Source organism: Salmo salar, chromosome 23 (genome assembly GCF_965601325.2).
Source record: "Salmo salar chromosome 23, fSalSal1, whole genome shotgun sequence".
Classification (NCBI taxonomy): domain Eukaryota; kingdom Metazoa; phylum Chordata; class Actinopteri; order Salmoniformes; family Salmonidae; genus Salmo; species Salmo salar.
In genome coordinates, this window is record NC_138313.1 from 53,252,501 (window position 1) to 53,266,607 (window position 14,107).

General features: G+C 50.6%; 1 protein-coding gene across 1 annotated transcript in view; it reads left to right on the forward strand.

The window, feature by feature from the left end:
• Window positions 1-14,107, forward strand: part of usp3 (ubiquitin specific peptidase 3) — a 52,875-nt gene that overhangs the window by 14,702 nt on the left and 24,066 nt on the right. Inside the window, exons 5-6 of the mRNA XM_082968233.1 lie at window positions 9,855-9,936; window positions 12,545-12,627. Of these exons, the coding sequence (XP_082824359.1) occupies window positions 9,855-9,936; window positions 12,545-12,627 (165 nt within the window). The remainder of the gene's footprint in view (window positions 1-9,854; window positions 9,937-12,544; window positions 12,628-14,107) is intronic.

Consider the following 14,107-nt stretch of genomic DNA (forward strand, 5'->3'; position numbering starts at 1 on the left):
CTCTCTTACCGACTCTCGCCTCTCAGTAATCCTCTCTTACCGACTCTCGCCTCTCAGTAATCCTCTCCTACCGACTCTCGCCTCTCAGTAATCCTCTCCTACCGCCTCTCGCCTCTCAGTAATCCTCTCCTACCGACTCTCGCCTCTCAGTAATCCTCTCTTACCGACTCTCGCCTCTCAGTAATCCTCTCTTACCGACTCTCGCCTCTCAGTAATCCTCTCCTACCGACTCTCGCCTCTCAGTAATCCTCTCCTACCGACTCTCGCCTCTCAGTAATCCTCTCTTACCGACTCTCGCCTCTCAGTAATCCTCTCTTACCGACTCTCGCCTCTCAGTAATCCTCTCTTACCGACTCTCGCCTCTCAGTAATCCTCTCTTACCGACTCTCGCCTCTCAGTAATCCTCTCCTACCGACTCTCGCCTCTCAGTAATCCTCTCTTACCGACTCTCGCCTCTCAGTAATCCTCTCTTACCGACTCTCGCCTCTCAGTAATCCTCTCTTACCGACTCTCGCCTCTCAGTAATCCTCTCTTACCGACTCTCGCCTCTCAGTAATCCTCTCCTACTGACTCTCGCCTCTCAGTAATCCTCTCTTACCGACTCTCGCCTCTCAGTAATCCTCTCCTACCGACTCTCGCCTCTCAGTAATCCTCTCTTACCGACTCTCGCCTCTCAGTAATCCTCTCTTACCGACTCTCGCCTCTCAGTAATCCTCTCCTACCGACTCTCGCCTCTCAGTAATCCTCTCCTACCGACTCTCGCCTCTCAGTAATCCTCTCTTACCGACTCTCGCCTCTCAGTAATCCTCTCTTACCGACTCTCGCCTCTCAGTAATCCTCTCTTACCGACTCTCGCCTCTCAGTAATCCTCTCTTACCGACTCTCGCCTCTCAGTAATCCTCTCTTACCGACTCTCGCCTCTCAGTAATCCTCTCTACCGACTCTCGCCTCTCAGTAATGCTCTCCTACCGACTCTCGCCTCTCAGTAATCCTCTCTTACCGACTCTCGCCTCTCAGTAATCCTCTCTTACCGACTCTCGCCTCTCAGTAATCCTCTCCTACCGACTCTCGCCTCTCAGTAATCCTCTCTTACCGACTCTCGCCTCTCAGTAATCCTCTCTTACCGACTCTCGCCTCTCAGTAATCCTCTCTTACCGACTCTCGCCTCTCAGTAATCCTCTCTTACCGACTCTCGCCTCTCAGTAATCCTCTCTTACCGACTCTCGCCTCTCAGTAATCCTCTCTTACCGACTCTCGCCTCTCAGTAATCCTCTCTTACCGACTCTCGCCTCTCAGTAATCCTCTCTTACCGACTCTCGCCTCTCAGTAATCCTCTCTTACCGACTCTCGCCTCTCAGTAATCCTCTCCTACCGACTCTCGCCTCTCAGTAATCCTCTCTTACCGACTCTCGCCTCTCAGTAATCCTGCGCGTAGCGACGTCAGAAACGATGCCTGACTAGACTTCCCTCCTACTGATTTGAGTAGTTTAAATGTAATGTTACGCTCTTTCTTCTTCTTGTGTTTTTATGCGTACTCGTTAAACAAGTGGATTCAGGGGTCAAGTGAACATTATTTTTGGACACATGTAGCCTTGTGCACTTGGTAGATGTCTACTATAGTTTATAATCCAGCAAAAATACAATGTTTCATTTTATTTCTACTTCAAGTAGTTTTTTTCCCCCCCAAGTGCAATAACAAGCGTTCTATTATAAAGGTTGCCATGGTAACACGCGTTCTATTATAAAGGCTGTCATGGTAACAAGCGTTCTATTATAAAGGCTGTCGTGGTAACAAGCGTTCTATTATAAAGGCTGTCGTGGTAACAAGCGTTCTATTATAAAGGCTGTCGTGGTAACAAGCGTTCTATTATAAAGGCTGTCGTGGTAACAAGCGTTCTATTATAAAGGCTGTCGTGGTAACAAGCGTTCTATTATAAGGCTGTCGTGGTAACAAGCGTTCTATTATAAAGGCTGTCGTGGTAACAAGCGTTCTATTATAAAGGCTGTCGTGGTAACAAGCATCCTTTATAAAGGCTGTCGTGGTAACAAGCGTTCTATTATAAAGGCTGTCGTGGTAACAAGCGTTCTATTATAAAGGCTGTCGTGGTAACAAGCGTTCTATTATAAAGGCTGTCGTGGTAACAAGCGTTCTATTATAAAGGCTGTCGTGGTAACAAGCGTTCTATTATAAAGGCTGTCGTGGTAACAAGCGTTCTATTATAAAGGCTGTCGTGGTAACAAGCGTTCTATTATAAAGGCTGTCGTGGTAACAGGCGTTCTATTATAAAGGCTGTCGTGGTAACAGGCGTTCTATTATAAAGGCTGTCGTGGTAACAGGCGTTCTATTATAAAGGCTGTCGTGGTAACAGGCGTTCTATTATAAAGGCTGTCGTGGTAACAGGCGTTCTATTGTAAAGGCTGTCGTGGTAACAGGCGTTCTATTGTAAAGGCTGTCGTGGTAACAGGCGTTCTATTGTAAAGGCTGTCGTGGTAACAGGCGTTCTATTGTAGTAAAGGCTGTCGTGGTAACAGGCGTTCTATTGTAGTAAAGGCTGTCGTGGTAACAGGCGTTCTATTATTGTAAAGGCTGTCGTGGTAACAGGCGTTCTATTATTGTAAAGGCTGTCGTGGTAACAGGCGTTCTATTATTGTAAAGGCTGTCGTGGTAACAGGCGTTCTATTATTGTAAAGGCTGTCGTGGTAACAGGCGTTCTATTATTGTAAAGGCTGTCGTGGTAACAGGCGTTCTATTATTGTAAAGGCTGTCGTGGTAACAGGCGTTCTATTATTGTAAAGGCTGTCGTGGTAACAGGCGTTCTATTATTGTAAAGGCTGTCGTGGTAACAGGCGTTCTATTATTGTAAAGGCTGTCGTGGTAACAGGCGTTCTATTATTGTAAAGGCTGTCGTGGTAACAGGCGTTCTATTATTGTAAAGGCTGTCGTGGTAACAGGCGTTCTATTATTGTAAAGGCTGTCGTGGTAACAGGCGTTCTATTATTGTAAAGGCTGTCGTGGTAACAGGCGTTCTATTATTGTAAAGGCTGTCGTGGTAACTGCAATATTAGTGGATTGTTTTTTTTCTCAAGACTTGAGTGTCATTTGCAGTAAAGTCCAGGAAACAAATAACATTGGATTTCTTTCCTTATGTAACCGGTGTGAAACGGCTAGCTAGTTAGCCGTGCGCGCTAGTTAGCCGTGCGCGCTAGTTAGCCGTGCGCGCTAGTTAGCCGTGCGCGCTAGTTAGCCGTGCGCGCTAGTTAGCCGTGCGCGCTAGTTAGCCGTGCGCGCTAGTTAGCCGTGCGCGCTAGTAGTGTTTCGCTCTGAGACCTTGACGTGGTTTAAGCAACTCTTACTCTGTTACCGTGTGGAGCGATGGGGACTGTGCGGAGGGTCCCTGGTTCGAGCCCAGGTAGGGGCGAGGAGAGGGATGGAAGCAACTCTTACTCTGTTACCGTGTGGAGCGATGGGGACTGTGCGGAGGGTCCCTGGTTCGAGCCCAGGTAGGGGCGAGGAGAGGGATGGAAGCAACTCTTACTCTGTTACCGTGTGGAGCGATGGGGACTGTGCGGAGGGTCCCTGGTTCGAGCCCAGGTAGGGGCGAGGAGAGGGATGGAAGCAACTCTTACTCTGTTACCGTGTGGAGCGATGGGGACTGTGCGGAGGGTCCCTGGTTCGAGCCCAGGTAGGGGCGAGGAGAGGGATGGAAGCAACTCTTACTCTGTTACCGTGTGGAGCGATGGGGACTGTGCGGAGGGTCCCTGGTTCGAGCCCAGGTAGGGGCGAGGAGAGGGATGGAAGCAACTCTTACTCTGTTACCGTGTGGAGCGATGGGGACTGTGCGGAGGGTCCCTGGTTCGAGCCCAGGTAGGGGCGAGGAGAGGGATGGAAGCAACTCTTACTCTGTTACCGTGTGGAGCGATGGGGACTGTGCGGAGGGTCCCTGGTTCGAGCCCAGAGAGGGTCGAGGAGAGGGATGGAAGCAACTCTTACTCTGTTACCGTGTGGAGCGATGGGGACTGTGCGGAGGGTCCCTGGTTCGAGCCCAGAGAGGGTCGAGGAGAGGGATGGAAGCAACTCTTACTCGGTTCACATGAACCGCTTTTTATTTCACACAGAGACTGGTCATATTCTTGGTGGTATAAATTAGCATTTTAAAGCTGATATATATATATATTTTTTTTATCCCCACTAGCAGGGATTTATCATGTTTCAGCGCAAAATAGAAGTGTCACCATTTTGAGCTCTCACCAGTTTGCATTCCTGCTCTGCGCTTTTCAATTGCCGCCTTTTCCTGGACCATGTTGCTCTGGGCGTAAATGGCAAAGTTAACCAGCATATTGGTGTTGAGAACAATGTGGCGGAGTTAGGAGACGAGAACATAAAACCTCCCGTAATTCTGCACCAAAAAACAATGACAATTTCTCTCAACCAATGGCATATGGGCTTTTTTAGGTGATCGTTGATGCCACCCTGTGATAAACAGTGGCCAGTTTTGCCAAAGGCAGGGACGCTAAATATTTAGCTTGTCCGTTTCCCAGTGCGCCTCTCCAGGCTGCCGGTGGAGAGACTCGGCGCTGTGATGCTCCAACAACGCTCCATAACATGGATTTAACATAAGTGATGTAGCAGATGGAGGAAACGGTAGAAAGAGGATGTGACCTTTTTCTGTAGCAAAACAGGCTGGAGATAGAATGGAGGACAATGTAATGAGACCATCATCCTGGTTTCTCAGATCAAATAGCCGTCCCTGAATGGAGCTCATTCAGATAAAACATTAGCTGTCATGTTAACAAAGCAACAAATCCTAAAAACAGGACCGGTCAAAGTAAAATGGCCTTGTACTCCTGTAATCTCCACCTGGCAAAGCCAGAAGAGGACTGGCCACCCCTAAGAGCCTGGTTCCTCTCTACCCAGTACAGCCAGCAGAGGACAGGTCACCCCTCAGAGCCTGGTTCCTCTGGTCTACCCAGTACAGCCAGTAGAGGACTGGTCACCCCTCAGAGCCTGGTTCCTCTCTACCCAGTACAGCCAGTAGAGGACTGGTCACCCCTCATAGCCTGGTTCCTCTGGTCTACCCAGTACAGCCAGCAGAGGACAGGTCACCCCTCAGAGCCTGGTTCCTCTGGTCTACCCAGTACAGCCAGTAGAGGACTGGCCACCCCTCAGAGCCTGGTTCCTCTGGTCTACCCAGTACAGCCAGTAGAGGACTGGCCACCCCTCAGAGCCTGGTTCCTCTGGTCTACCCAGTACAGCCAGTAGAGGACTGGTCACCCCTCATAGCCTGGTTCCTCTCTACCCAGTACAGCCAGTAGAGGACTGGTCACCCCTCATAGCCTGGTTCCTCTCTACCCAGTACAGCCAGTAGAGGACTGGTCACCCCTCATAGCCTGGTTCCTCTGGTCTACCCAGTACAGCCAGAAGAGGACTGGCCACCCCTCAGAGCCTGGTTCCTCTGGTCTACCCAGTACAGCCAGTAGAGGACTGGTCACCCCTCATAGCCTGGTTCCTCTGGTCTACCCAGTACAGCCAGAAGAGGACTGGCCACCCCTCATAGCCTGGTTCCTCTCTACCCAGTACAGCCAGTAGAGGACTGGCCACCCCTCAGAGCCTGGTTCCTCTGGTCTACCCAGTACAGCCAGTAGAGGACTGGTCACCCCTCATAGCCTGGTTCCTCTCTACCCAGTACAGCCAGTAGAGGACTGGTCACCCCTCATAGCCCGGTTCCTCTGGTCTACCCAGTACAGCCAGTAGAGGACTGGCCACCCCTCATAGCCTGGTTCCTCTCTACCCAGTACAGCCAGAAGAGGACTGGCCACCCCTCATAGCCTGGTTCCTCTCTACCCAGTACAGCCAGTAGAGGACTGGCCACCCCTCAGAGCCTGGTTCCTCTGGTCTACCCAGTACAGCCAGTAGAGGACTGGCCACCCCTCATAGCCTGGTTCCTCTCTACCCAGTACAGCCAGAAGAGGACTGGCCACCCCTCAGAGCCTGGTTCCTCTGGTCTACCCAGTACAGCCAGTAGAGGACTGGTCACCCCTCAGAGCCTGGTTCCTCTGGTCTACCCAGTACAGCCAGTAGAGGACTGGTCACCCCTCATAGCCTGGTTCCTCTGGTCTACCCAGTACAGCCAGTAGAGGACTGGTCACCCCTCAGAGCCTGGTTCCTCTCTACCCAGTACAGCCAGTAGAGGACTGGTCACCCCTCATAGCCTGGTTCCTCTGGTCTACCCAGTACAGCCAGTAGAGGACTGGCCACCCCTCAGAGCCTGGTTCCTCTGGTCTACCCAGTACAGCCAGTAGAGGACTGGCCACCCCTCATAGCCTGGTTCCTCTCTACCCAGTACAGCCAGAAGAGGACTGGCCACCCCTCATAGCCTGGTTCCTCTGGTCTACCCAGTACAGCCAGAAGAGGACTGGCCACCCCTCATAGCCTGGTTCCTCTGGTCTACCCAGTACAGCCAGTAGAGGACTGGTCACCCCTCATAGCCTGGTTCCTCTCTACCCAGTACAGCCAGAAGAGGACTGGCCACCCCTCATAGCCTGGTTCCTCTGGTCTACCCAGTACAGCCAGTAGAGGACTGGCCACCCCTCATAGCCTGGTTCCTCTGGTCTACCCAGTACAGCCAGAAGAGGACTGGCCACCCCTCATAGCCTGGTTCCTCTGGTCTACCCAGTACAGCCAGTAGAGGACTGGTCACCCCTCATAGCCTGGTTCCTCTCTACCCAGTACAGCCAGAAGAGGACTGGCCACCCCTCATAGCCTGGTTCCTCTCTACCCAGTACAGCCAGAAGAGGACTGGCCACCCCTCATAGCCTGGTTCCTCTGGTCTACCCAGTACAGCCAGTAGAGGACTGGTCACCCCTCATAGCCTGGTTCCTCTCTACCCAGTACAGCCAGAAGAGGACTGGCCACCCCTCATAGCCTGGTTCCTCTGGTCTACCCAGTACAGCCAGAAGAGGACTGGCCACCCCTCATAGCCTGGTTCCTCTGGTCTACCCAGTACAGCCAGTAGAGGACTGGCCACCCCTCATAGCCTGGTTCCTCTCTACCCAGTACAGCCAGTAGAGGACTGGTCACCCCTCATAGCCTGGTTCCTCTCTAGGTTTCTTCCTAGGTTCTGGCCTTTCTAGGGAGTTTTTCCTAGCCACCGTGCTTCTACATCTGCATTGCTTGCTGTTTGGGGTTTTAGGCTGGGTTTCTGTACAGCACTTTGAGATATCAGCTGATGTAAGAAGGGCTTTATAAATACATTTGATTGATTCATTGATGTTAACAAACAACCTATCATAAAAACAGGACAGGTCAAAGTAAAATGGACAATATGGAATGGACAATCACAACTGTTGTCCAGGACTTTACACCCCATTTGTCATGATCAGTGGATTCCAGTTTGCATCGGTGTATTTTGACAATAGTTATGCGTTTCCCGCTGTGTAAACACATTGCAGATAGGCTCGCGTTAACTCCTGATAAAGTTGAGTAGCTGAATATATTCAGAGCTTTAAACAGCCAAATTGATTAGTCACAGGAATCAGGACTTATAAAGGAATGCAACGGCCTTTTTTTTTACAAAACGGTGGGTCTACTACATGGATGGACATGGTTCATCCACCTCTGGCCTGCTGGCCCCCCTACCTCTGAGGAAGCACAGTTCCCGCTCAGCCCAGTCAAAACTGTTCGCTGCTCTGGCACCGCAATGGTGGAACAAGCTCCCTCACGACGCCAGGACAGCGGAGTCAATCACCACCTTCCGGAGACACCTGAAACCCCACCTCTTTAAGGAATACCTGGGATAGGATATAGTAATCCTTCTAACCCTCCCCCCCCCCCCCCCCCCCCCTAAAAGATATAGATGCACTATTGTAAAGTGGTTGTTCCACTGGATATCATAAGGTGAACGCACCAATTTGTAAGTCGCTCTGGATAAGAGCGTCTGCTAAATGACGTAAATGTTATTTTGAGAGGACAGCTAATTTACACTGTTATACAAGCTGCACACTCACTACTTTACATTGTAGCAAAGTGTCATTTCTTCAGTGTTGTCACATGAAAAGATATACTCAAATATATACAAAAATATGAGGGGTGTACTCACTTTTGTGAGATACTGTAGATCAGGGCATTCATAAAATGTATATTTCAGGCAACACTGTAGGCGACTCCTCAATAAGCAAGCACCCGACACCTTTTGGATATATTTTTGGTGCAGTTCTGGACCGGCTGAAGGCTGGGGGGTATTTAGGAAGTACTGTTTACTCCCATCTGAAGGGTATTTAGGAAGTACTGTTTACTCCCATCTGAAGGGCATTTAGGAAGTACTGTTTACTCCCATCTGAAGGCTGGGGGGTATTTAGGAAGTACTGTTTACTCCCATCTGAAGGCTGGGGGGTATTTAGGAAGTACTGTTTACTCCCATCTGAAGGCTGGGGGGTATTTAGGAAGTACTGTTTACTCCCATCTGAAGGCTGGGGGGTATTTAGGAAGTACTGTTTACTCCCATCTGAAGGCTGGGGGGCATTTAGGAAGTACTGTTTACTCCCATCTGAAGGGTATTTAGGAAGTACTGTTTACTCCCATCTGAAGGGTATTTAGGAAGTACTGTTTACTCCCATCTGAAGGGCATTTAGGAAGTACTGTTTACTCCCATCTGAAGGCTGGGGGGTATTTAGGAAGTACTGTTTACTCCCATCTGAAGGCTGGGGGGTATTTAGGAAGTACTGTTTACTCCCATCTGAAGGGTATTTAGGAAGTACTGTTTACTCCCATCTGAAGGCTGGGGGGCATTTAGGAAGTACTGTTTACTCCCATCTGAAGGCTGGGGGGTATTTAGGAAGTACTGTTTACTCCCATCTGAAGGCTGGGGGTATTTAGGAAGTACTGTTTACTCCCATCTGAAGGGTATTTAGGAAGTACTGTTTACTCCCATCTGAAGGGCATTTAGGAAGTACTGTTTACTCCCATCTGAAGGGCATTTAGGAAGTACTGTTTACTCCCATCTGAAGGCTGGGGGTATTTAGGAAGTACTGTTTACTCCCATCTGAAGGCTGGGGGGTATTTAGGAAGTACTGTTTACTCCCATCTGAAGGGCATTTAGGAAGTACTGTTTACTCCCATCTGAAGGCTGGGGGCATTTAGGAAGTACTGTTTACTCCCATCTGAAGGCTGGGGGGCATTTAGGAAGTACTGTTTACTCCCATCTGAAGGCTGGGGGGTATTTAGGAAGTACTGTTTACTCCCATCTGAAGGCTGGGGGGTATTTAGGAAGTACTGTTTACTCCCATCTGAAGGCTGGGGGGTATTTAGGAAGTACTGTTTACTCCCATCTGAAGGGTATTTAGGAAGTACTGTTTACTCCCATCTGAAGGCTGGGGGGCATTTAGGAAGTACTGTTTACTCCCATCTGAAGGCTGGGGGGTATTTAGGAAGTACTGTTTACTCCCATCTGAAGGCTGGGGGCATTTAGGAAGTACTGTTTACTCCCATCTGAAGGCTGGGGGCATTTAGGAAGTACTGTTTACTCCCATCTGAAGGCTGGGGGGTATTTAGGAAGTACTGTTTACTCCCATCTGAAGGCTGGGGGCATTTAGGAAGTACTGTTTACTCCCATCTGAAGGCTGGGGGGTATTTAGGAAGTACTGTTTACTCCCATCTGAAGGCTGGGGGGCATTTAGGAAGGGGGGGGTTGTGGTATGTGGCCAATAAACCACGGCTGTATCCAGGCACTCCGCGTTGAGTCGTGCTTAAGAACAGCCCTTAGCCGTGGTATATTGACCATAACCCCTCGGGCCATTATTTCTTAATTATAACGCTGTGCTTTTGTTAGTTGAGACTGAATGTCGTTTATCACCTTCAGCTCTCCCCTGGCTGTTGACAGACGGACAAAGAGGAGACTTCTGGAAGGCAACTCTCCTACCAGTAAACTGTTGAAGGACAATGTAAGTGTTCCACAATTTGATTTGTATTTGCCAGATGTAAGAAAATACACGTTTCCTGATCTTATATCTCTCAGATAACCTCTCTGGGCTAGGTGGCACCAAATCGTCCCACCTACGTAACAGCCAGTGTAATCCTGTGGCGCGTTATTCAAAAACCTGAATGACTATTTTACACCATTTTAAAGACAAGACTCTCGTTAATCTAACCACACTGTCCGATTTCAAAAAAGGCTTTACAACGAAAGCAAAACATTAGATTATGTCAGCAGAGTACCCATCCAGAAATAATTAGACACCCATTTTTCAAGCTAGCATATAATGTCACATAAACCCAAACCACAGCTAAATGCAGCACTAACCTTTGATGATCTTCATCAGATGACACTCCTAGGACATTATGTTATACAATACATGCATGTTTTGTTCAATCAAGTTCATATTTATATCAAAAACCAGCTTTTTACATTAGCATGTGACTAGCATGTGACTAGCATTCCCACCGAACACTGCCGGTGAATTTACTAAATTACTCACGATAAACGTTCACAAAAAGCATAACAATTATTTTAAGAATTATAGATACAGAACTCCTCTATGCACTCGATAAGTCCGATTTTAAAATAGCTTTTCGGTGAAAGCACATTTTGCATCACAGGGCTAGCTATTTAGACACCCAGCAAGTTTAGCACTCATCAAAGTCAGATTTACTATAAGAAAAATGTTATTACCTTTGCTGTCTTAGTCAGAATGCACTCCCAGGACTTCTACTTCAATAACAAATGTTGGTTTGGTTCAAAATAATCCATAGTTATATCCAAACTGCGGCGTTTTGTTCGTGCGTTCAAGACACTATCCGAAAGGGTAAATAAGGGTGACGAGCATGGCGCGTTTCGTGACAAAAAATGTCTAAATATTCCATTACCGTACTTCGAAGCATGTCAACCGCTGTTTAAAATCAATTTTTATGCCATTTTTCTCATAAAAAAGCGATAATATTCCGACCGGGAATCTGCGTTTAGGTAAACAGAGGAAAGAAAATAAAGCATGGGGTCGACTCGTGCACGCGCCTAAGTCCATAGTACTATTATCGGCCACTTGCCAAACGCGATAATGTGTTTCAGCCAGAGGCTGCCTCGATATCATTCAGCTTTTTCCCGGGCTCTGAGAGCCTATGGGAGCCGTAGGAAGTGTCACGTTATTGCAAAGATCCTCAGTCTTAAATAAAAAGAGCCAAGATGAAACACAACTTTTCAGACAGGCCACTTCCTGTACATGGAATCTTCTCAGGTTTTGGCCTGCCATATGAGTTCTGTTATACTCACAGACACCATTCAAACAGTTTTAGAAACTTTAGGGTGTTTTCTATCCAAAGCCAATAATTATATGCATATTCTAGTTACTGGGCAGGAGTAGTAACCAGATTAAATCGGGTACGTTTTTTTATCCGGCCGTGTCAATACTGCCCCCTAGCCCTAACAGGATAAAGGACAGACACTTCAGAACAAACTTCCTTTATATTTATTTTGTAGGATGTAGTGAATCTGTTATGCAATGTGTTTCTATGGGCTAATAGCAGTGGGGCCAAATAATAATAATTAAAAAATATATATATTTTTGGGGTTCTTCAAGGGGTCTTAAAATTCCAAATCAAATACCTAAATGATCCTTGGTTTGTCCTTAAAATAATTCAATATGTTAGTGGGAAAAGTATTGCCCCCTTTATCATTTTCTCTACTTTTGCTTATTGTTGATAAGTGAATGTTATCAGGTCTTGTGTCTCTCCCCCTCTGGGTCTCTCTGTCTCCTCTGTCTCCCTCTCTGTCTCCCTCTCTGTCTCCCTCTCTGTCTCCCTCTCTGTCTCCCTCTCTGTCTCCCTCTCTGTCTCCCTCTCTGTCTCCCTCTCTGTCTCCCTCTCTGTCTCCCTCTCTGTCTCCCTCTCTGTCTCCCTCTCTGTCTCCCTCTCTGTCTCCCTCTCTGTCTCCCTCTCTGTCTCCCTCTCTGTCTCCCTCTCTGTCTCCCTCTCTGTCTCCCTCTCTGTCTCCCTCTCTGTCTCCCTCTCTGTCTCCCTCTCTGTCTCCCTCTCTGTCTCCCTCTCTGTCTCCCTCTCTGTCTCCCTCTCTGTCTCCCTCTCTGTCTCCCTCTCTGTCTCCCTCTCTGTCTCCCTCTCTGTCTCCCTGTCTCTGTCTCTCTGTCTCTGTCTCTCTGTCTCTCTGTCTCTCTGTCTCTCTGTCTCTCTGTCTCTCTGTGTCTCTCTGTCTCTCTGTCTCTCTGTGTCTCTCTGTCTCTCTCTCTCTGTGTCTCTCTGTCTCTCTCTCTCTGTGTCTCTCTCCGTCTCTCTCTCTCTGTGTCTCTGTCTCTCTCCGTCTCTTTCTCTCTCTCTCTCTCTCTGTCTCTTTCTCTCTCTCTCTCTCTCTGTCTCTTTCTCTCTCTCTCTCTCTCTGTCTCTTTCTCTCTCTCTCTCTCTCTGTCTCTTTCTCTCTCTCTCTCTCTCTGTCTCTTTCTCTCTCTCTCTCTGTCTCTCTCTGTCTCCCTCTGTCTCTCTCTGTCTCCCTCTCTCTGTCTGTCTCTCTCTGTCTCCCTCTCTCTGTCTCCCTCTCCTTCCTCTCAGGGTGGGGCCTCCGCTCTCTCTGCCATGGGATTACGTAACCTAGGCAACACATGCTTTATGAACGCCATCCTGCAGTCTCTCAGGTAAGTGTCCCTCACGGCTGAGTTGTGGTTATGCTCAGGTGAGTCTCTCAGGTGAGTCTCTCAGGTGAGCCAAGGCCCATTATGGTCCCTTGGAACTCAGGTGATCTGTGTGGCCTACTGTCTGGCTCGGTGGTCTGTAGTCGCGGCCTACTGTCTGGCTCGGTGGTCTGTAGTCGCGGCCTACTGTCTGGCTCGGTGGTCTGTAGTCGCGGCCTACTGTCTGGCTCGGTGGTCTGTAGTCCCGGCCTACTGTTTGGCTCGGTGGTCTGTAGTCGCGGCCTACTGTCTTGCTCGGTGGTCTGTAGTCGCGGCCTACTGTCTGGCTCGGTGGTCTGTAGTCGCGGCCTACTGTCTGGCTCGGTGGTCTGTAGTCGCGGCCTACTGTCTGGCTCGGTGGTCTGTAGTCGCGGCCTACTGTCTGGCTCGGTGGTCTGTAGTCGCGGCCTACTGTCTGGCTCGGTGGTCTGTAGTCGCGGCCTACTGTCTGGCTCGGTGGTCTGTAGTCGCGGCCTACTGTCTGGCTCGGTGGTCTGTAGTCGCGGCCTGCTGTCTGGCTCGGTGGTCTGTAGTCGCGGCCTGCTGTCTGGCTCGGTGGTCTGTAGTCGCGGCCGGCCCGCTGTCTGGCTCGGTGGTCTGTAGTCGCGGCCGGCCCGCTGTCTGGCTCGGTGGTCTGTAGTCGCGGCCGGCCCGCTGTCTGGCTCGGTGGTCTGTAGTCGCGGCCGGCCCGCTGTCTGGCTCGGTGGTCTGTAGTCGCGGCCGGCCCGCTGTCTGGCTCGGTGGTCTGTAGTCGCGGCCGGCCCGCTGTCTGGCTCGGTGGTCTGTAGTCGCGGCCGGCCCGCTGTCTGGCTCGGTGGTCTGTAGTCGCGGCCGGCCCGCTGTCTGGCTCGGTGGTCTGTAGTCGCGGCCGGCCCGCTGTCTGGCTCGGTGGTCTGTAGTCGCGGCCGGCCCGCTGTCTGGCTCGGTGGTCTGTAGTCGCGGCCGGCCCGCTGTCTGGCTCGGTGGTCTGTAGTCGCGGCCGGCCCGCTGTCTGGCTCGGTGGTCTGTAGTCGCGGCCGGCCTGCTGTCTGGCTCGGTGGTCTGTAGTCGCGGCCGGCCTGCTGTCTGGCTCGGTGGTCTGTAGTCGCGGCCGGCCCGCTGTCTGGCTCGGTGGTCTGTAGTCGCGGCCGGCCCGCTGTCTGGCTCGGTGGTCTGTAGTCGCGGCCGGCCCGCTGTCTGGCTCGGTGGTCTGTAGTCGCGGCCGGCCCGCTGTCTGGCTCGGTGGTCTGTAGTCGCGGCCGGCCCGCTGTCTGGCTCGGTGGTCTGTAGTCGCGGCCGGCCCGCTGTCTGGCTCGGTGGTCTGTAGTCGCGGCCGGCCCGCTGTCTGGCTCGGTGGTCTGTAGTCGCGGCCGGCCCGCTGTCTGGCTCGGTGGTCTGTAGTCGCGGCCGGCCCGCTGTCTGGCTCGGTGGTCTGTAGTCGCGGGCAGCATTATATATCAGCTTC